Source organism: Halichoerus grypus, chromosome 5 (genome assembly GCF_964656455.1).
Source record: "Halichoerus grypus chromosome 5, mHalGry1.hap1.1, whole genome shotgun sequence".
Classification (NCBI taxonomy): Eukaryota; Metazoa; Chordata; class Mammalia; order Carnivora; family Phocidae; genus Halichoerus; species Halichoerus grypus.
In genome coordinates, this window is record NC_135716.1 from 15412226 (window position 1) to 15434993 (window position 22768).

Here is a 22768-nt window from a genome sequence, read left to right on the forward strand (position 1 = left end):
GTGTAGGCAGGGTATGCTTTGTCTGGTTTAATTAAATATTCTAGTTGATAAAAGGTTGCTATGGAGATTATTTAATAGATTAGCACTCTTGACACAGAATATAATCAAAGATGTTCAACGTAAAGACCTGGCTGGTCCTAAGTCCACAGACGTTTGGGGCTGAAGGGACATGAGAGAACATCTTGCTCAACATCTTTATGTCACGGTTGAAGACCCCAAGGCCCAGGAGCCTGAAGCCACTTGCAGAGAGCCACCGAGCAAGGCGGAGACAGTCAGGATGTGGTTGTTTCTAATGATACTTCAGGCTGTCGGAGGGCCGTAGCGAAATTTCCATTAGGGGCACCAAGTATCATTGCACTGATAAGCCTGTTCACCGGAGCATTCTCTGCCGGTCAGTCAGGATGACAAACAGAAGCATTTACCCACTGGGAACTGTCGATACACAAAGTAAATACAGGTAGTCAGCTGGCTCTGCTTTATAACCTCATGCTCTCGTTTATGCTGCTGCTAGACAATGCTTGCCATGGGGGTCTTTCTCCATGTTTCCCTGTTAAATATCCTTCGAAAGACATTGTTTGGTTACAACCACAAGAAAAAACAGCCTGAAATATTAGAAGTAGGAGGGCCTGGCACCACCACGCCCGCACCACTGGAACAATTTATACCTTGGGAGCTGCACAGACAGGACACGCTGCAGATAATCAAAGTTTTATTTAAAATTATAGAACACTCAAAAATAAACAATATCATATGCTTGGATTTTTGTTGTGACATAGAAAAAGGCTTCCAATTACACTTAAAACCTTCAAGTTTTACCCCAACAAAGTACGCTATGCAGCCAGTCGAGGTGCTCTGAGAAACACTGCTGTCTCCAGGGGGCTGGGGGAGGAGGTAGGCTGCGGACATCCCTGCAGGGAGGTGTGCTTTTCCTACTCGGGTGGACGATTTTTCTTCTTGTTGTGGCTCTCAATGGCCCTTCTGAGTGCTTCATCCTGGATGAGATCAGACATTCTCACATCCGTGTGGCTACAGCCAATTTTGGGGCAACTGTCAAGTAGAAGAAAATCACTTAAGTTGGATGCCTTCGGCCTAAACTCTTCTCACATACAAGTATTTACATGAAGACATTTTAGCCACAAGGAGAACATTCTAGAAATTGGGACCGATGTGCCCTGACTCATTTATTCACTGAGGGCCTACCTGAGCCTGTCCCTGCCCAGGGCTGAGAGCATAGGCAGGGGTCAAACAGGGCCCACTTCGCCTTCCAGTGAGGGACAGAGATCATCACTAAGTCACCAGAGAGTGTGTGCTGTGAGTTCACTCGCATTAAGTGCTCTGAAGACAAAGAAGCAGGGTCAAGGGACAGAGTGTGGGGTGAGGCCTCTCTAGCTGGAGTCAGGGCAAGCCTTACTGAGATCTTATCTAGAACAAGTGCTGCGTGTGGCCCTGGCAGAGGCAGGAGCCGAGAAGGCAGAAGCTTGGTGGCCTGGAGTAAAAGAGCAAGGTCAGTGTGGCTGAGATGCCCGGGGAGAGACGGAGGGCATTTGGAGAGGGTCAGGTGGGCTTTGGATTTTATTTTATTATTAAAATTTTTTTTAAGTTTATTTATTTAAGTAGTCTCTACACCCGACGTGGGGCTCGAACTCACGACCCTGAGACCAGGAGTTGCACACTCCTCCAATGGAACCAGCCAGGCGCCCCTGGATTATATTTTAAATATGAAGAGAACACCCTGGAGGGTTTGAGATAGGGGAGGGATGCGATTTGGTTTATGTTTAGGAACCCCGGCTCTGGCTGCTGAATGCAGAAGAGTAGGAGAGCCCCACCACGGTGCGGGGCAGGGGGCTGCATGGCCGGGGCTGCAGGCGGCGGTCGGCTTCAGGGTGGAAACAGAACCTCCAGGATTTGCTGTGGGGTCAGAGGCACAGTGTAAGGGAAGAGAAGGGCTGAGCTTCATCAGGGTTGGCCCCCAGCTGATGGGCTCATTGGGGGTACCCTTTATCTCTACGGGGAGCAAGGGGGATGGAGTCAGGAGTCCCAGGTGGTCTATGTTCCCTCCGAAATGCCCACCCGTCCTCCCGGTAGAGAGACTGCGTGGGCTGGCAGAGACTCAGGGGAAAATTGTGGCTGAAGAAATCAGTGTGTGAGTCACCCATGGAAGGGGGGGAGGTACTTAAAGCCGCGGCTCTGTTTAGATGTGGCCCCCTCTGAAGGCAGCGGGCCGGAGGAAGTCACCTGATTTCCTCTCAGCATGAAGCAGACTTGGGTAGGGTAGAGTGCCCAGTGTCTGGAGTTAAGGTGACCTGGTTCTGAATATGGCCAACACCTACTTGCTCCTTATGAGACCACAGGCAACAAATGTTCCCTTCCTGAGCCTCTATGCCCTCAGATTTGACGTGGCGGCAGAATTCCTATTTCCCAGGGCTACAGGCAACACGGTGCTCAATATTACCCCGCGTCCCCTTCACTATCTCCTAAGACTAGCATCCCTGACCATCATTCTTCCGATACATTTTAAAGTGGCTGATCTCTCTGTATCGTGCATATATTCAATGCATACATGCACGTATTTGTGCACGCACTTGACCAGCTCTGTGCTGGGTTCTAAGCACCCAACTGTGCAATACAAATTTAGACTCCTGCCCACACAGAGCTCCGGCCCAGTGATCTGAGACAACTCTCCGAAAAGCACAGGTATATTAAGACAAAAAATAACAGCTATAAGACAAGATCAAAAGTAATAAATACAAGACAAAAGATAGAAACCAGAAGCGGAAGAAAGCTGATCATGGGAACTCTGATTTGTCCAGTGATAGGAAGCCCAACTGTTCAGCCTGAAGGAGAATCGTCTTCTTGGCTGTTCTTTCTGGACCAAGGCATCTTTATATAAGAAAGGCATTAATCAATGTAATAGATAATATGCGTGCTAACAATATTTATTTTTAAAATCATGAAATGTGCCCCATAGGGCAGGGACGTGTATTAAAATGTGACTGTAAAAAGGCCCTCATGGGAAAGAGGATCAGGTGGTCTGCCCAACTATGCATCCTTCTGCCCATCTGGCTCTGTGTTGGCGTAAGGCCTGGAGGCGCTTGAGACATGTCCTACACTGGTTTCTCAAAGTGAATTGTTTCTTTAACTGTGAAAGTAAATAGCTGTGATTATGAGAAGGATATGGACACTTTCAAGACTTTAGAAAGGGCATTTTTCATCACTTCAACTTCTGTGATGCAGAAATGCACCTCAAAGTAGGTCCCTGGGATGACATGTGCTGGGGTCACCCTCACTTCATACTTGTCACTTGGTGAACATGCACTGTGACGGCTGGCCTGGGGTCCTCCCCACTCCCGAGTACCAAGTCTTTAGCCCCGATGGCTAGATGGTGAATAAGCGTAGAGGGGGAAGTGGGGACTGAGGTGGGGAGGACTTCCTGGTGACATCAGCCACCCTGTCGGTGCGTGGGAGGACTCTGAGCATGTCTGATGGGATCAACCACACACTGCAGGCTCATTCCTCACAATGGGACAATGGGATGGAGCCCAGGGTGACGTGTGTCCTGAACAAAGAAGTCTGACCTCACCTAAGGGATCAACTCTGGGGGACAGAGGCATTCACCCAAAAGCCCTCCCAAGGGGAGCTGACGGCCTCTTGACACAAATGCAGGCTCAAGAGTGAAAGAGACGTGGGCTCAAGCCTCTTGGCTGTGACCCTCTGGGCAAGTGGCTTTAATTCTCGTGCCTTAGTTTCTTCTGCCATGAAGATGACATAGAACGTGGGGTCGCCAGGAGAAATAAGGAGGGCAATGTGTGACAAGGGTTGAGGCCCTGACTCTAGTCCGCAGCTTCTGCTCCCAAGAAGCCTGTGGAGAGGAGGCAGCCCACTGAGGGTGCTGGTGGGACATGGGCGAGCTACGATGCAAGGCTGCCATGGCAGCCTGATGAGGTGCGCTCTGCCCAGCCTGAGTGATGGTTCAGGAAAGACTTCCTGGAGGAGAGGTTGATTCGGGAGGGGAGGGAGAACCTTGTTTCTCACCCTATCTCAAATAAACAAACACAAGTTTTTCAGCTACAAAGGATAAGACAAGGCCGTAATGACATGATACTGAATCAGGGCACTCCTCCTCTGGAGAAATAACACTCTATATAAGCATTAGTGCACTAATCCCCAGGACGTCCTGGTGAGCAAGTTAGGTGTGGCAACACCCAATCCTAAGCTCTCGAGTCATCGCTGTGCAGGAGTCAGGCCTCGAAGGAGAGGCTGGGTCCTCAACTCGGGTCACTGACAGGGCAGAACATTCCATCAGAGCATCGAGCAAGCATGAAAGTGTCTACTGAACAAAGAGAGCCCAGGTCTCAGGGGTCCCAGAAGGCTGCGGGGAACCTTGGCCTCAGTGTCAGCTCTAAAGTACAAGATTCGGAGTCCTGTGAGCTCCTGGATCTGGGTCCCAAGAATTCCAAGGTCCAATCCAGCTCTGGGAGGAGGTCTACGGATACCTCTGGAAGTCTGAGTGGGATGGGTTCCCATCATACCTAAATACACCGAGTAACTCTGTCCTCCCTCCTCTGAGTCTAAAATAACGTGTCACTAAGCGGTGAGGTAAGTAATAACAACACTGACAGTCTCGACCTTTCTAACCCTACTGCTGATTTGTTTAGCGTTCTGGAGTTCCAAAGGAGCTTTCGCTTAAGTGGTTTGCTTCTCCACTGCCAAGAAATGTGCTGGTCCAGGCCTAGATTGGAATTTCCCCACCGTTTCTGTAATCCTAAGATCCTGGGAGATGCTGTTATTCTTTCTGCTCTGCAGATGAAGACATGGGGGCTCTGAGAGGTGAAATGGCCCGTTGGCCAAGAGTGAACTAGGGACGGTGAGCGCAACACCAGCGCTCCGCTCTTCAACGACACATCCCTACTCAACTTCATTGTACTGCACGTGCTGTTCAATGGGACTGTTGGTTAAACACAGTTCCTGTTCCTCAGCGAAAAAGGAATGACATGACTGTGGAACACTGGAAATATCTTATTACTGGGGCAATCATAAGGCAGCTCTGTTAGGGAGATAACGCACGGCCGTTATTCAGGAAATTGTTTTAACTACCGTATTTAGTGAGGGCCGAAGTCTCCACAATTCTATCCTGCCTCAAGCCAGGGGAGAGAGATCTTCGCAGACACCGAAGCATGGCCAGGACGATTCCAGTCAGTGCCCAGTCATACACCGTACCTGGATCTCCAGTCTGACAAAATGTAACGTTAGAGCCGTCTAGGAGGAAGGACTGAGATTTCTCAAACTGGATGTGTCACAGACATTTTTAAACAAAGGGGACCCAGAACTGCTCCTTGGGCTCACATGCATCATGGGAAATGACACTGCTTCATGCTCAGTCAGGAAGCTCTGGAGTAGCTGATGAAGAGGCCCTGAGGTGTAATCTGCTGCCAAGTGCAGCCTGTCTCCAGGACTCTGCCCACAGCCCCGCTGCTCCTGGGACACGCGCCTCCCCTCCTTCTTCCTGTCTCGTCGGGCTACGCCTCAGACGGCTTCCCTGGGGTCTTCTTCCTCTGACTGCCTTCTCTTTAATGCGTGCAATGCCTTTCTGAGGGTCTACGGGTGCTGAGGGTGAGGCGGTGAGCAGAGCAGGGCTGGCCGCGGGCCCCATGCTGCCCAGAGCCAGGCCACGGTCCTGTCCTTGGTGGTTCTCAGCCGGCTTTCACCTGTTGCCCAGAGCTGCCCCTGGGCGGCAGGTGAGTGGGTTTGCCTCCTCCCGCCATTACCTCTCAGTGACGTCTTGAGCTCAGAGCTCTCTCCCGGGTTCAACACCTCACATTTTCTGGGCCTCCGGGACACTTCCAAATGGCTGTGTCACTAGGACCCCAAGCTGCGCCTCTCATAATCCTTCCTAAATGTGTTTGTCACTCCTGCCCTCTCTGTTGGCTAACGAGCCCGCTACCCTTCTGGAAATATCCTCCACTCCTTCTTCCTCCCTTCAACTCTCAGTTGCCAAATCCTGCTAGCTGTGCCCCCAGCACGGGCCCCATTCTCATTCCCTTCTGCCTCAGACTGTTGCCTCAGTGAGGCCCCCATCGTCGGTAACTTAATCCCCTGCAAACACATTCTCACTGATGCTGTCACCTCATGCCTTGTTTATCCATCTCTTGAATTGTCTTGGAGTAACTTCCTAACCTCTAGCTTGACTCACCTGATTCCCTCAAACCCTGCAGTGTTGTCTCATGCCTACAGAATAATGGCGGCAAGAATGAGGGTGGCGGTGGGGGGGTAAGAGTACCGTTTACTGAGTCTTACCATGGGCCAAGGACTGGAAAGTACTTCACATAGATCGTATTCAAATTTCAAACATACCAGGGAGGCAATTACAATCATTATCATCAATTTATAGATGAGGAAACCAAAGAAATCATGACATTTAACATCTCTATAATGAATCTTGACACCGCTCTCCTTACTGTTCTACTGTTCTTGTCCAGAGCATCCTTCTATTCTCCCTCTCACAAAGAGTAATCACGACCGTACCTTCTGACCACCAAGTAGAACAGGCTCTGAATGGGGCGAGCCTGTTGGCCAGAAGGACTCTTCTTCATCATTCTCTGAAATCCTTCTCATTTTTTTTCAAGGCCCAGTAAAAATACTACATTCTCTCTGAACCTCCCACACTTCTTCCACTTGGACTTAATTGTTATTATCAAGCTATGAGAATCTGCAGTTTGCAGAATCTGCGCTCATGTTATAGAAGCATGACAGGAAAAAGACATTTTTCTAAATGACAAATGTTATTCGTGTGCTTCCAACTCGCACGTACAATTCAAAAAAGCCAAAGGACATTAGAAAGTGGAACATGTAATTAGGAAGATCCTTTTACACATGAGCCTGTTCTTGAAGTCCCCATCCCCGTCCTGGGACTTGTGAGAAATGGGCTTTGTTCTCAGTGTCTGCTCTTTCCAAATCCGACTCCGGGAGACTATCACAAACTTTAAGAAAGTAAGAGTTGTGAAACAGAACTATCTGGGAATATCTATTCTCAGCAATTATCATTTTCGCAAATTAAAAGGTTGTTTTTCAGAGAATGAACCCAGAAAAAAGTCAGTAGAAAGGGAAGGCTCCGAAGTCCAGAAACAAAGGAAATTATATTCACAGGGAAAATGGAAGGTTCACTAGGGAAATACAACATCTCAATTCTAAGCTGGGACTCAAAACAGATACAAATGTACTCAACACTCTTAATTTTGCAGTCATGAGGACATTCTTCGGGGACAAAGAGGGTAAATGACTTGACTGAATGACCATCAAGATATTTAGAGTCTCAAATACCCTATCTCTAAGTCCACGCCCACAGGAGGAGTGCTGGGGAATTCCAATTCTGGGTCTGGACCAGCAAATTTCTGGGTGATGGAGAAGCGAGCCACACATCAAAGTGACTGTTATCAGAAGTCCATTGAGAACTGGTCACACCTGCAATTCCATTCCTACGACAAATCTGTGATAAGAGCACGAGAAATGCCAAACTGAATTATAGTGAGTCCAGCCAACCCAGGATTCCATGTTATCACAGGAATGGAGCCACGGTCCTCCAAGGTTGTGTGCCAGGGGGGTAGGAATGCATGGGTGGGGGATGGGCAGGGGGTGGAAATACATATAAAATACAGGTAAAAGGAAGATTTTCCAAACATTCCAATTAAAAAAAATTTTTTTCTCACTGAAGTGATTCATAAATTTACTTGAACCTTTCAGAAAGTTATTTAAATAATTAAAGATATGAAAGGTTTTCCCTGACAATTCAATCTCGACCAAGACCTCTGGATACAAATCTTATCTCGGAACGTTTTAACCAAGTTACTTGTATCGCAGGATGCAAAAAAATTTGCCATTCCTTCTTGTGTAAGTACATACAGAAGGGGAAAAAGAAATCTCTTAGTATCATAGTTCCCCTTAATCTTTTCTCAGGCTATAGCACAATTTCATGAACATTCCTATTAATTAATGATGAAACTTGCACCCAATTCCTTTTTCTCCTGTTTCGAAGGTGTGGCTGAAGTTGCTTCAGCTTCTTCCTGAGCAGACTACTCATTTTTCCGTCGTGTATTGTTTTTCCAGAAAGCCGGCTTCCGTGCTTACACCAAGAGGGAGGTGGGTGGGCTTTAGGGGGGACATGGAAGTGTCTTTTCGTCTAGCGTGAGCACACCACCTCTGACTGACCACCACTGGGAAGGCTCACTTCCCTTCCGGCGCCGACTCACCAGGCCTTTTTCTTCCGCCTGTGCTTGGACTCAATCATGCGCACAATGGCTTCCTCTTCATAGGTGTGGCCACACACTTTATTTTTCACCGGCTTCTTCATTTCCACCTGCAATCAAGGAGACATTCAGCTTTCAGGAATGATAATGATCCACTTCCAGTAACTTCTCCAAGTCACCAATTACTTAGAACTGTTTTTTCCTCATCTGGGGGCTTCCCGTGCTCAACCTCGCAGTCTCGTGGCTCTAGATCATTGTTGGGGCAGATGGCCACAGAGGAAAATGCAGGGAGACCGTGGCACCAATGTCAGCTGGCTCGTGGGCCAAGAATTTCCTCCTCGATCCCTCAGGGCACGGTTGACTGAAAAGTCTTGCCAGCCCGGGGAACCTCCCCCATAGCCTCCTGGACCTCATCACTTTCCTTTCCTCCCTCCTCACCTGAGATGTGAAATCAAGTCAGAAAGCAAACACGAGTCTTGTGCCTCTATGAAGTGAATTGCTTTGTCTTTCTGGGAAGGAAGAAGGAGACAGTACCTGTGTAATGGGGCAGATGAAGTTCGTCTGACTTTGGGTCACAATCATATCTTCATCAACTCCTTCTGTTCCATCAGTCTCTCTGTCGGCTTGAAGACCACCTAGAGGGGAAAAGGGAAGTCGCTGAGCCACGTTGGTCTAACATTGTGCCAAGGACAGGAGGGAATGGAAGGAAGGAATGGAAGGAAGGAAGGAGGTTAATGGTTTCTCAGGGTCTGTTGGGTGGTAGGCAACCTTGCTAGGCACTTGGATGCCCGTTAACTCTTCTGCTCTTAAGAGAATCCTGCAGGGTAGGTAGGATTCTGCCCATTTTTGATAAGGAAACAGACTCAGAGCAGTGAGATACCTTTTTCAAAGAATTAATTTGGGAGGGAGTACTGTCCAGTAATCAAGAGTGTGGCTTTGGAGTCAGAAGGGCCTGGTTATCTCTTTCACCTCCAGCTGGGAGACCCTGGGCTAGTAAGATCTTTTTCGTAAAGCCTCTGCTTTATAGCTTTGTTGCAAAGATTAAAAGAGATGAAAAATGTAGCATGCTTTGCAAAGCCCCTAGCATAAGGAAACATTCAATAAAGGGTAACTACTATTAGCTAGCTCAGGGGTTCTCAAACTTTTTGGTCTTAGAATACTTTTATACTTTTTGATATTACTGAGGACCCCAAAAAACTTATTTGGGGTTATAGTCACCAATATTTGCCACAGCAGACATTAAGACTAGGGATTTTAAAAATATGCATTTATCAATTCATTTAAAAAAACCACAACTCCTGGGGCATCTGGCTGGCTCAGTCGGTAGAGTATGTGACTCTTGATCTCAGGGTTGTGAGTTCAAGCCCCACGTTGGGTGTAGAGATTACTTAAGTTAATAAAACTTAAAAAAAAAAAAACTCCACTGCATGTTAACATAAATGATATTTTCAAAACTAAAAGTAATTATATTTTCCAGAACAACAACAAACGAGTTTGAGATAAGAGTGGCATTGTTTTTACATTTTTGAAAATACTGTTTTGCTTAATAGAAGATAGTTGGATTTTGAGGGGCACCTGGGTGGCTCAGTAGGTTGAGCGTCTGACTCTTGATTTCGGCTTGGGTCGTGATCTCAGGGTCGTGAGATCGAGCCCTGCATTGGGCTCTGCGCTCAGCAGGGAGTCTGCTTGAGATTCTCTCTCTCCCTCTGCCCCTCCCCCCACTCTCTCTCTCTAAATACATAAATAAATAAAATCTTTAAATAAATAAGAAGATAGTGGGATTCTGATATCTGTCTATGCATTCAATCTGTTGTGATGTCATGTCATGTAGCCTCTGGAAAAATACACTTACGGAAAGAGAGAGTGAAAAAGACAAGTGACATCTTAGTATTATTATGAAGATAATTTGGACCTCGTGGGTACCCGCAAAGGCCTTGGGAGAACCCTAGGGGTCCCTGGCCCACACTTTGAGAACTGCTGAGCACATGCATGGTAAGGCTGCCTTTGGAGAGCCTATGTGATTCTGAAATTTATGTTCTTTTCATTTCATCACACTTGCTCCTTACTGAGAGCAAACGGATGATGGATGGCTTCTGAATGGGATAATGAGACTAAGTATCTCATGTGAAAGCCTTTCTTTCTGGAGCAGGGAGACATCATTTTGCACAGACATCAAAGATCAATAGCTTTTTAAATGTAAGTGTTGACAGTGTCTTCCTTCCTCTTTCTCCCCCGGCCCCCCCTTTCCTGTCCTTACTGCCTTTTCTCTCCCCTTCCTTCTTTCATTCTGGCAAAATAACATCAATGATAATAATTGCTTTGTTTTTAATGTGGGAGGGAGAACCCTTGTCTCAGGTTCAGAGGGTCCTGCACACCGTTCTGTTCCTAAAACTGACGGCCCGGGCCTCCCACCTTGGCCAGATGGAATGCCTGTCCAGAAAAGTACCACTGGGGGCAGGAAAAGAGCCACAGAGCGCTCGTTCAAGGTCACCCAGTGAACTAATGGCTGGCACCAGGGATTCTGCCCCTAGCTACTCTGTTTTTGTAGGGGTTTCACCTTGTTTTACAGACTACATGTCAGCTTCTTGTGTTTTCCTAGAGAAATGTCCCTCAAAGCAGCTCTCATTCCTTGAAGAAGGCAGGAGTGGAGACCTCAGAGCATGGGACTTCCCAGGCAGGGCATTTTTAACCATTGGCCACTCAGGTACTGTGCCTTCTGCTTTTCAAGGACCTCTAAAAATGTCTGAGCCCTTGAAAATCATTTGTTGGCTTCAGAACAGGAGAACCACAAAACTGGACTAATAAATGAAAAAGGTTGACAAAATGTAATGTTAGATTAACTTCATTAATTGCTGACTTGGGGGGCGCCTGGGTGGCTCAGTTGGTTAAGGGTCTGCCTTCAGCTCAGGTCATGATCCCGGGCTCTCCGCTCAGCGGGGAGTCTGCTTCTCCCTTTCCCTCTGCCCCCCCCACCCCCACACCAGCCAACTTGTGCTCTCTCTCTCTCAAATAAATAAATAAAATCTTTAAAAAAATTGCTGACTTGGTAATCAAAAATATTTCATTTGGAAGCAATATGTAGGCTGGATTTAGGTTTGAGCTTAATAATTCCCAGGTATGCTAAGATAATTGCTGATAAATAAATAGCCAATTGTAAGTTACTTGTAACCAACCTATTTCCAAAGCAAAACTATGAAGATATTTTCAAAAAATTCTGTCGGCAATAAAAGTATATTTAATGTGGAGGTATGTTTGCTGTGATGTGGGATGGGACCTATGAAGGGTTTTTGTGTGTCCCAGGACCCGTCTTTTGTATTCACAGAGCGAAGAATTACACTCCTAGAGGAGTCCTTCATCAACCCAGTGGTTGCTCACAAGGGCTCAGGAAAGGTGGACAAGGAGCAAAGTCAAGGAGCAGAGCTAAGAGCGTTCTGTCTCTTTAATTCACTTTCTAAAACCTCCTCCTGTGGGCGGCTACTGCCAACTTCTGATTGTGTGTTTGATAGTCAAAATTCAGGTCCCTCTTTGTCCATTTCTTACACAGCTTCTTCTGAGCTGATGGCAGATTATTTTTGTCCCTAATGGCATTTTTCTGACTGTAGATGTGATACTGTAGAAGTCACCAGAAACTCTGTTAGATGAATAACAGACTTCTGCCAATGGGAAAGGCTGTGCGTTTGTTTTTTATTTTCTATTTTTAAATGTAAAAGGTAGAGGAAGAAGCAAAGCACAGCTCGAATGCAATGGCGACCACTAAGGAAGGCTGAGTGGAGAACTCAGAAAATGTAGGTGGCTATCAACATCCGTGATCATGAAAGAAGGTAACAAAAGTAAGACGGGGGAAGAATGCCAACAGTGAGTAATAGTTCACGGACCGGGAGTCTAAAAAGAGAAAGATCCTCAATAGCTAAACCTCTCTTGAGATAGAACATCTCCTCACCCGAAATCGATATTTATAGAAAGTGATATTAATGTTGGGATCTCTGATGTGCTAATGGAAGGTCACATCTGGCAGTAAATATCAGTCACACTCATTTAGTTGATCCAAAGATAAGACTTTTTGATAAGTTTGGTAAAGGAAGACTGGAGAGAAAAATATAGATCATCTACTAGAACCATGTAAGTTTTATTTATTTTTTATTTTTTTAAGATTTTATTTATGTATCTGACAGAGAGAGACACAGCGAGAGAGGGAACACAAGCAGGGGGAGTGGGAGAGGGAGAAGCAGGCTCCCCGCTGAGCAGGGAGCCCGATGCAGGGCTCGATCCCAGGACTCTGGGATCATGACCTGAGCTGAAGGCAGACACTTAACGACTGAGCCACCCAGACGCACCACATAAGTTTTAAAGCTGAAGTTATCTATCCTAATTCTCTCAAACACCTGAAAAATCTGAAATCGAAAGACATTATAGATTTTGTTCAAAGGTAGGCAGGGATTTAGTAAATCAGCGCATGGCTCTGTTTTCTTGGCCTGCTTAATTTGAAGACTAAAACCAGTGTGTAGGTTCTGGGAGCCACCCTTTCCTCCCCCAGATTATTATTTTATTAATAACAGCACCTCAAGTTTACCGTCTTCTACATTGTAGCCACTGTACTGAGCACTTTAAATATATTATCACATTTAATCCTCGCAAAATACCCTCTGGTATAGGCCAGAAAACTTAAGCCTCACAATATTTTTAAGGCAACAGTAGGAAATAGCGATATTATAATAAATAATAAATAAATAAATAAATAAGTGGATTAAATCAATTTAATCATTATTAAAGAGATCACACTTTTCCTTATTATAAAGTGAAAAGCAAGAAAATTAGTCACATTGCGTTCCACGTACACACACGGGGTATGTTGTTAGAAGTACGTGTTGGCTGTCAACTTGTGATCTGGTGGGCAAATCGCAAATCCCCCCCTTCTGTCCCTGCCTGGGAGGGAGGGTACCCAAGCCACGTGCACACGGCGGAAGTGCACACAGGAGTTAATGTTAGAGAGGTACCCATAGGGGATGTGTCAGGGTGTGAGCGAGTAACTGGGACGTGATTGCTTCGGATGTCACAAAATGAACGTGAAGAGGAAAGAGAAACCACGGAGATGCTTGAAGTGGTAACCAAGTGCACAAAGAATTCCAGAAGTCTATGAATATTCCCCTGGGATGTAAAGTCAGGGGGTAATGAGGGCATCTGTTGAACCCCAAGATGTGGGTTCATCATCAGTCAGTTACGACGGGGAATGAAGAGCTAAACGGCTCTGCCTTCAGTCGTCCCCAGTCAGCCATCATCCTTCCAGCTGCTCAAGCCAAGACTTCTGTAATTATTCTTAATTACTCATTTTCCTTCGTTCCCCACATCGAGCCTTACTGGCAAGTTCTGTTGACTGGTTCTAAACTATATTCCCTAAGTCTAAATCGAGTAAATCTAGCCCCTTCTCTCGATTTCTACTACATCCCAGTCCAAACAACGACGGCCTCCTGCCCAGACCTCCGCAGTAGCCTCCTACCTGGAATCTCTGCTTTGAAAAGGGCCGTAATGCTCCCACACTCGCGTCCTGCGGCGGCGCTCACAGCCAACCTCCCCGACCAGTCTCCCTCTCACCCACCATGCTGGACTCACACTGGTCTTTTCTCTGTTTCTGGAACATGCCACTCTTTCCTGTCTTTGGGCCTTTACACTAACCTGACTGGAATGTTCTTCCGGCAGATCTTTGCTTTTCCTACTCCTTCTTGTCCTTTTAAAATGTTCATTTTAGTGTTATCTCTCTGGAGAGGCCTTCTCTGATGTCCCAAGCTAAAAGAGGCCACCCAGGCATGCTCTCGCACATTACTGGGTTGTGACTTCACAAGGCACAAATCCATAAGCGCTGTTTTCGCCTATCTCCCTCCCTTCCTCCTTTCCCCTCCCCCTGTTCTCTTCCCAGAAAGCAGGGACTTTGTTGTCTTGCTCACTGGTGTTTCCTAGAGTCTAAATGTCCTTGGCGTGTAGGAGTAGTTCAATAAACATCTGATTAGTAAAGCGCTTCATCTGACAAGGCAAGGGTGGGCATATTTTTCACCAGGATGTACTTAACATATTTAATAGAAGTGGCAACACACACACACACACACACACACACATCCTCGCACAATGATGATTTTTATAGCTTTTAAGCAAATAACAGAGACTACTTCACTCCAGCTTGGGGTGCAGCCTTGGACCCTGAATTACATGTCAAAGGCAGGAAGTAAATATAAGTTTTACAATTATAGTAGGCTGTGTGGTAATTATAAAGGAGAGTCCAGACATGGTCTTGTGGTCAGAAAATACATTTGGTCCTGGCCACACACAGCCCTAGTATTAGTCATTTGTCTGTCTTCAGGCATCCCAAATTTGGCTACCAGTAAGACAGCTTTATGCCAACTGGGAATAAAAGTTGATTACTGTGTGCTTTTTCAATTAAGCCTGAACATTTTTCTAAAAGTACTTTTCTCTTGAACGTTAGTAGCATATGAAGAAAATACTTTACAGATATTTCCTGCCTGCTCGAAATGCTTATTGCCCTGTCCAGGTTACTTTCCTTGCACGATTCTAGTACAGCGTATTTGGAGAGGCTGAGCCAGCACAGGAAGATTTGGGGGGCCTCCCTAACTGGGCAAAAGAACACAGCTAGATAGCTACAGCGTTTCAAACTGTTTCTGCACGTGGGTCTAGGCCAATTCCTGACTGTTTCTCCTGCCCCATAACCTGTAACCTACGGCTGGGTCTAGGAGTGGCCCCACCTGTGAACTAGGGCTGAGACTCTAAGTAGAAAAAGAAGTACGTCAGCACGCCCAGTCCTTTCGGCTTGGAATTAAGAGGTGTGTGTGTGTGTGTGTGTGTGTGTGTGTGTGTGGTTTTGTGGTCCACTCCACCGTACTACTGATTGTCCAGCATTGTCTCTCAGTTTCTTCCTGAGACAGGTGGCCTGTCCTGAGCCCACTAGCTGTTTGGTTGGGCCAACCTGCCACTGAACAAACGGATTCCTAGTTTCCAACAGTCTCTGGCTCTGGTTCAGACTCTGTGTGTGTGTGTGCGCAGCTTTTGCAGAATTAAGATGCAGATCGTGTCCAGAGAGGGTCTACATAATTAAAGATTTCCAAGATGTCATAACCTTCACAGGACGGCAAAATTCAACAAAGACTGAATTGATACAATTCAATCAGAACACTGGCTAGAACATAAGAAGGACCTAGTAAACGTCATGTATCATATACATGTATTTATTATAATCAATGTTACATACTTATATAATTGTAAATTGTTACTGCCATTATTATTTTGACCACTACCATGTGCCAGGTACTGTCCCTGGTGTTGGCAAAGAACAGTCCTTGCCCTCAGGGAGCTCAGTCACAAGGATCTTATATATATAATACAAAGTAGTCTTGGGAGGATTATGCATATAAAAGATACCAGCAAAGAAGCTCCCAGGATTGAATAGGGTTTGCCTCTCTGAGGAGCTCATATCTGATCTGTATCCCTGAGAAGGTACTTTCCACCTACATTTCTGAAGCAATTCTGCTGCCCCCCTTCAAAGTGAGCATTTCACTCATAGCCACCTCAGGTCAACGTTCTGACCAATGTTCTTCCTTTCCTTGGCTGTAATCTGTATTCCTCTCAGATTCTATGTACTTGGAGAAGCGATCCAATCCAACCCAACCCAACCCGGTCCCTGCAACGAAGCTCCTTCTTTGAAATCCGGTAACACCTGCTGTCTGCACTGTATTCTTAGCTTGAACTTCTTCATTCTTCAGTTGTTTCATGGAGGTAGAAGCTGTTTTCCAAGTAGGCCGAAAGCTCCTTGAGGAGAAGCACTGTGTGTTCAAGTCAAGCCAACTCAACGCAAGCTGCATTTATTGAACATCTGCTCTGTGCCAAACACCACAAAAATGCCAGGCGCAGATGCGGAGAGGATTAAGATCAGGTCTGGTAGGAGAGACAGTTACAAATACTAACATTTTGCGCAATGAATGTAATCATAATAATGTGTTTTGAATAAAGTATGCAAGTAACCTAGAGGATCTCTGAAGGTGGGGTGAGGAACGAAGATGAACCTCCAGGAGAAAGTGATGACCAAACCAGATTCTTCTGGGAGGTAAGAAGTGGGAACTACTGTAATTAGGAACGTGGGCTCTGGAGACAGCCCGCCTAGGTTCAAATCCTGGTTGCATTGCTTTATTAGCAGGGTGCTCTTGGGCAAGTTATCTTTTCTTTGCTTCAGTCTTCTCAGCCGTCAAATGGAGCTAATAATCATACCTACTTCACGGAGCTGTATGAGGATTCAGTGAGTTGATCTATGAAAAGTTCTTGGAACTTGGAATGGTATCTGGCAAATAGCAGGTGATCAGCAAATACTGTTATGATTATTAATATTATTATTATTCAGAATTCCCACAGAGCTAGCGTAGAGTGGGTGTGTGCAACATACATGCTCAATTAAGTAAAAATCACGTGCTATGGAATCACCCCAAGAGAAACGACATGACCGTCCAATCCAGGACTCGAAATGGGATGAGCGCTTCCATGCCCCAGGGCAGAGTGAGGCCTGCACAAGCCCACTTGTACTTGGCTGACACAGCACTACTGACATCTTGAATCTGCTGTCCGCTTTCACTTCCATGGCTCTTTCAACACACCCTCCCAAGATCTTGAAAGGAAACCGAACAAACAGTTTCAGATTATTTCTTCCAAGTGAGCTGACATTTTAATAAGATGGACCCCTTCACATTATCATGTACTTGTTAATTTACCTACTCTTGTTTTGGACATATCCTTTGTCCTCAGCTGACATCATGTGTTAATTTGCCTCCATTTATTTAAATACAGTCAAAATATGGCATATGTCAAACTATGAAGGTTTTATTTATTTTTTTTAAAGATTTTATTTTATTTGAGAGAGAGAGCGAGAGAGCGCCCACGAGTGGGGTTGGGAGGCAAAGGGAGAGAATCTCAAGCAGACTCCCTGCTGAGTGTGGAGCCCGACGTGGGGCTCAATCCCAGTACGTTGAGATCATGACCTGAGCCGAAGTCAGATGCTTAACCAACTAAGCCACCCAGGCGCCCCACAAAATATGAAGGTTTTAAAATAACAGAACCCAGTGCATTGTACCGGTGGGGCAAAAACCAATCCGTCAAGATCTGGTCATACAGTATCCATTTTAAGCCAATAAATACTGAAAATCTCCCCAAACTCTGTACTTGCATTTAGTGCTTCTTATAGGATAAGGTTTATAAATGATCTTCTCTAGGTTACCAAGCAAAATCAGGGGACCTAATGTACACATTCTATTTCTTTGTTTTGGGCAATTAACTAGAAAACCATCGGATAGGAAAAGCCTGACTAGCTAGCACTGGGAGGGTCTACAACTCTTATTAGTTATTCAGATCCATGGCAGAGTAGGAAGCAAGCACAGATCAGAAGGTGAGAACTCCCTTTCAGGCTCATCTGATGTATTCTTTATTTTGGAGGGTTGGAAATACCACCCATCCTGGCATCCAAGACGGCACATGCGATTTGTTCGTATACCCTTTCCCATCTCTGTCTTAAAACTTTAAACAAACTTCACTCTGTCTCTTCCCCTCTGTTCTCACTGCTTCTGTCCTAATTCAAGCCCCTGGCATTTCCTATTTAGAATATTACAAAAAGTTCTTCATTCACCTCTCTGCCTCAGCCTCTCTGCAATCTAGTCCCCCCCCCGTCGGTAGTTATCTTTCTAAATCCATGGCCTCCTAAACGTGACAAGACTTCATTAGCTGGCCCAGAGCATCTTCGCCTCCTTCTGCCATCCACCTCGGTCCCATCCCGCGTATCCACCCCAAACTTATGACTGCCCACACTTGCCGTGGTCTTCTGCACCTCTGCTAGCCCTTCACCGAGCAACCTCTGACTACTCTTCAAAGTCAGTATTTCCTCGGTCAAGTCCCAAAGCAGACGTGATTCCTCCCTCAGCCTCCCGAGTGTCTTTGTACACATGGTGATCATCTGTTTACTTCTCTACCCTCCTCTCACACCGAATTCCTTAAGGGAAGGAACTCTGCCTTATTGATCTTCGTATTTTCAGGGAGTCCAGGCAAGGTGCAAGGACTTAATAAATGTTCAGTGAATGGTCAGTTGCTGAAACAATTGCTTTGACTATTATAATATAGAAATTGATAAGATGAAAACAGTGAAGAAGACTGTTTTGAAAGCAAATAGTGTGGAATAAGACAACCTGGTCCTTGATCTAATTACTAATTTTCCAGAAGGGGGCCATAGGACACTGCCTAGGTCATGCCACTCTATATTTTGTGTTCCACGTCCATGCAAAAGCAAATTACCAAAATGCAAGAGGACAGAGGTCATATTCCAAGAAAGAAATCATTCCACATGATTGGTTCTGATTCTGTCTGCCCCGAGCCATCTACGTTCATAGGAAAGTATAACAATCAGTCATCAAACATGTGAAAATTATCTTGCATTTGCTGAATTTCCCCAGGTAGGGCAGAGTGTCCATGCAATCATGTTCAAGTCCAGCAGTTCTTATAACAGAGCAACACTGGGGAAATCTCCTTATCTGACGGACTAAATTTAATTGAACTATGGCATCACCACTCACAAGATCTGATAGTTATTGAAAACGATCTTTACTGTCGGAAAATGCTTATGTTATAACATGCGGTGGAAAAATGAGATTCAAACTATATATGTAGTATGATTAATTAATTTTGAAAAATGGGATACAGAAAAAAGACTGAAAGAGAATGACACAAGAATGTCCCTCATGTCCCTGTGAGCGGATGGTACAGGAATCAGGGAAGACATCTAAGATTTCTGAAGAATAATTATCTAGCTCTCACTTTCCATATCTAGCACTCTTCATGAGACCAAGTAATATGTATGAGATACGTGGAACTGACAGCAATGGGGACGGGATGGATTTGTTTATTTGATTTGTCAAACTGAAACAAATTATGAAATCAAGTCCAGAGATCATAACATTAAAAAAAGGAACTTTAGAGTTTATACTTGCTCAACTTTAAAACTGCAGAGTTTCAATTTTGGGTAACACAGGGACTATGACACCATTGCAAGCCCTGGTATTTTCTAGCTGTATGATCCTAACAACATTTGTACTATTTCAAACTTGTCTGCTCCCCTACAAGGCAATACATGGCAATTTCATGTCTATCATATCTTTTCCCCCCGGCCTCTCATTTCAGAGCTCCAGACAAAACAATAACCAAATACCTGAATAGAACAGGAGGCTTTAATAATAGAATAAAGCTAGGGCTACTATCGTACTTTGTTTTATAAAGTTTCTCAAAATTCAATGACACATTTGTACCCCCAAGGATAAGAGGGGAAGGGCCACTGAAGGCATCCGTTTAGGGAGAAAGCTCAGGAAGGGAAGCTCTTGTGTCACCAAGTGACGCCAGGCCTGGAGGTGGATCACATACCCGATGGGGTTGTTACAAAATGCCACAACATCTTGGTGATAATTAAATATGCTTACTTTTCCTTTTTACTTGCATTTGATGAGGAGTACCAACATTTATTTTTGATACATTTAAAAATTCGTTTTTTATGATGGCACAATGTAGTCATGTTAAAAAAAAAAAAAAAGACAGAAGAAAAGAAAAAAAGAATGAACGAACAATCCCCAAAGTGTACTCAATATGGAAGAAATTTAAAAAAGGTCAGAGCCTGAGGGTCCAAATCTAGTGAGGCTTAACGATGCTGTCAGCAACAAAGTCAGCAAAGCCACCCAAATGTAGCTCAGCTCCCCAGCTTGCAGAGTGCTCGGAGCCAATCAGGGCAGGCCTAAACGTCCAACAGTAATGAATTCATAGACGCTCTGGTCGGCCTGGACATCTGTTTTCAGTTTGCAGGGTCTTGTCTGAAGTTAGTCTAACAGAAAACATACCAAAAAAAAAAAAAAAAAGCCTGCCAAGTGGAAAGAAGAGAGAGGGAGAGAAAGGGAGAAAGAAGAAGAGGAAGAAGGAGGAGGAGGAGGAGGGGGTAGGGAACGGAGGGAGGAGGGAGGAAAGGGGGAGAAGCAGACAGACAGGAAGGAAGGAGCTAAGGGATGTGGGAAATCTTCAATACCACAGAGCCCATGGAAAGGCACCTCCACTTACATACCCTAGCACCAAGTCCTGGTCTATAAGCCTTCCTTCCTCTCCCCACGCACCCCCCCGCCCCCGCCCCCCCCGCCCTTCACTTTCGACCCTCTTGCAAACCTTCCCCGCATGCAAAGGAAGACATGACTTCAAAATCGGGATCAGCTTAGGACATAGCTCTTGTGAATGTGTACAATAGATCTGAGTCATTTGTTCATTTTGTAAACATGAAGAAATCACATTTTTAAAACTTCCTCCTTCATGACATTCGTAGCGCTTGATGATATGCTTAGCATGGAACATTGACCCTTTTCCTTACCCACACCCACAGTGTCAAGAGGGACAGACTTTCTTTCTCACTGAGAGCTCATATACTGCAGGGCAGGTGGCAAGAGGGAGCCGGAGAGGGAGGAAGAAGCAGCATTCAGAGCACCTGTGGTGTCCATGAGTCTAGGCCGGGCCACACAGGAACACAGAGAACTGAGGAGCGGCTCAGGAGAGTGAATGCCTTCCTTTGGGGAACCTTCCCACTCAGGGACCCCACCCCCACCCCCACCCTGGACACTTAACACATCATAGGTAATTATCTGTTTATGTCACCGTCTCCCGCAACTCAAAACCAGGGACCGCTTCTGTTCATCTCTGTATCCCTAGTGCATGGTGCATGGTAGGGGCTCAGGGTCAGGACATGGAGTTCCATCTTAAGGGGTCCCTGGTGGCTCAAAAATTGTTCTGTTCCTTGCCTAGCTCTTTTGCAGAGAAGGGCTTCAATGCACAACCCAGAGAAGAGTTCTGTAAGGCGTGGACTTCAGGAGGGTGGGTCAAGCCCAGATATAAGTACCACTTGGCTCTGCCATAAATTGAGGGATAGGTGTTAAATTTCCTGGAGGCTGCCACTCTTCGTGTCTATTTCGTTAGGACACGGGAAGAGGAGATAAAATGCTTTGCCCTCATTAGAGGAAAAAACCTAAATGCATCAAAGCAGTAACAGAAACATCTTGGGTAAGGAGATAGTTTCTGAAAGCACAAAGCAGGGTGACTGGATGATCTTGGTTTTCATTTTCAAAGCCCAGGGGGAGTCAAGTCTCTGCACTCTAGTGTATAGTCCACATCCATTCATAAGCTCCAGAAGATCCCATTAATGTGAGTAAAAGAAGAGAGTGGTCAGCAGGGACAAGACAAAGGAAGTAAGGAAAGAGAACAAGAGGAGAAATGAAGGCTCCTCGGGACCTGCTTTACAAACTCAACAGAAAAATATAAAGATCTCAAACAACTCCCTTTCTGAGCTGAGGACTATGCTGTGGGCTTAAAGCCACACTCTCCAGCTAGGAGCGGGGGTCTAATCTAGATTGGGGGTGAGTGGCGAGAGAGCACCAAAGAGTGGTCCATATCCCCCAACATCGCAGGACAAGGTTATCTTACAGCTCTTCCATTGCCCTGACTACAATTCTCTTCCTTTGCTAAAAAAGGTCTCTTAAGACAAAAGAAAAACATGGTGGGGCTACTGGTTGGGTGACTGGAGAAGCCTCTCTCTCACTCTGACACCCTTGACCATGAGGCCCTCCAGGGTAAAGGGAGCAGGGGATTCAAGAGCGAGTAAAGGAGGCAGCCTCAGACACATGAAGGGAGAACATCAAGGAGGCAGAGAAATTACGTAGGGGAGGTAATAAGCACACTAATTATAGGGGTCATAATGAGGAGCAATGGAATGAAATTAAGGAAAGGAAAATGTTAATTGTCAGGAAAAACTTTCTTGGGCCCACTGAGGGAGAGGTGAGTTTCCCGTACTCTTCACACAGACCGGAGGCCATTCAGCTTAACAAAGTTGGTTCAAAACGAGCTAGAAATAATTTAGAGGGAATTTTATTTTTGCTACCAAAAGCAGACTAGGTTACTTGATGACACACAGAGGCCTCTGTATCTAATTTTATCACTTTGTTCTCTATTCTAAATTAAATAGTAAAGTAGCAAATGATAAAAGAGCCTATGACTATTTCATTCCAGAAATATGATTCAACATCTAAGGAGATCAAAACTGGCAAAGTGAGAACAAGTAAGAAGAATGGAATACAGTCAAACATGCTTCAATTTACAACAGATTTACAGAGACCTAACTACAAAGGAATACTAAAAATAGGGCTTGTTTCTCCTACTTTCCAGAACAAATTCAGTTACTGTATTTTTCAGAATTGATACCAAGACGGCAATTAAACCTAATCACTCTCAGGAGCCGGTAAAGAGCATTAGCTTTCAAAGTTGAACCCAGTTTCATAATGACATCGAGTAGCATTCTCAGTACAGTTGCGATAGCTGAAACCTGGAGACTACAGTACTGGAGGCTTAGGGTCAGGAGTAAAACGTAAAGAAAATGTCTTTTCTCTTCCTCATTTAGGAGCCCAAGGTGTGATTCATGCAACTTT

The 22768-nt window shown here is 45.4% G+C and overlaps 1 protein-coding gene across 2 annotated transcripts in view; it reads right to left on the reverse strand.

The window, feature by feature from the left end:
* Positions 1-696: 696 nt before the first annotated feature.
* The window catches only part of NSMCE2 (NSE2 SUMO ligase component of SMC5/6 complex), a 211420-nt gene continuing 189348 nt past the window's right edge, over positions 697-22768 (reverse strand). For both annotated transcript variants that reach the window (XM_036102648.2, XM_036102647.2), the window contains 3 exons: positions 8775-8875; positions 8244-8350; positions 697-1047 (listed from right to left, as the gene is read on the reverse strand). In XM_036102648.2, the coding sequence (XP_035958541.1) occupies positions 930-1047; positions 8244-8350; positions 8775-8875 (326 nt within the window). In that variant the 3' untranslated portion in view covers positions 697-929. The remainder of the gene's footprint in view (positions 1048-8243; positions 8351-8774; positions 8876-22768) is intronic.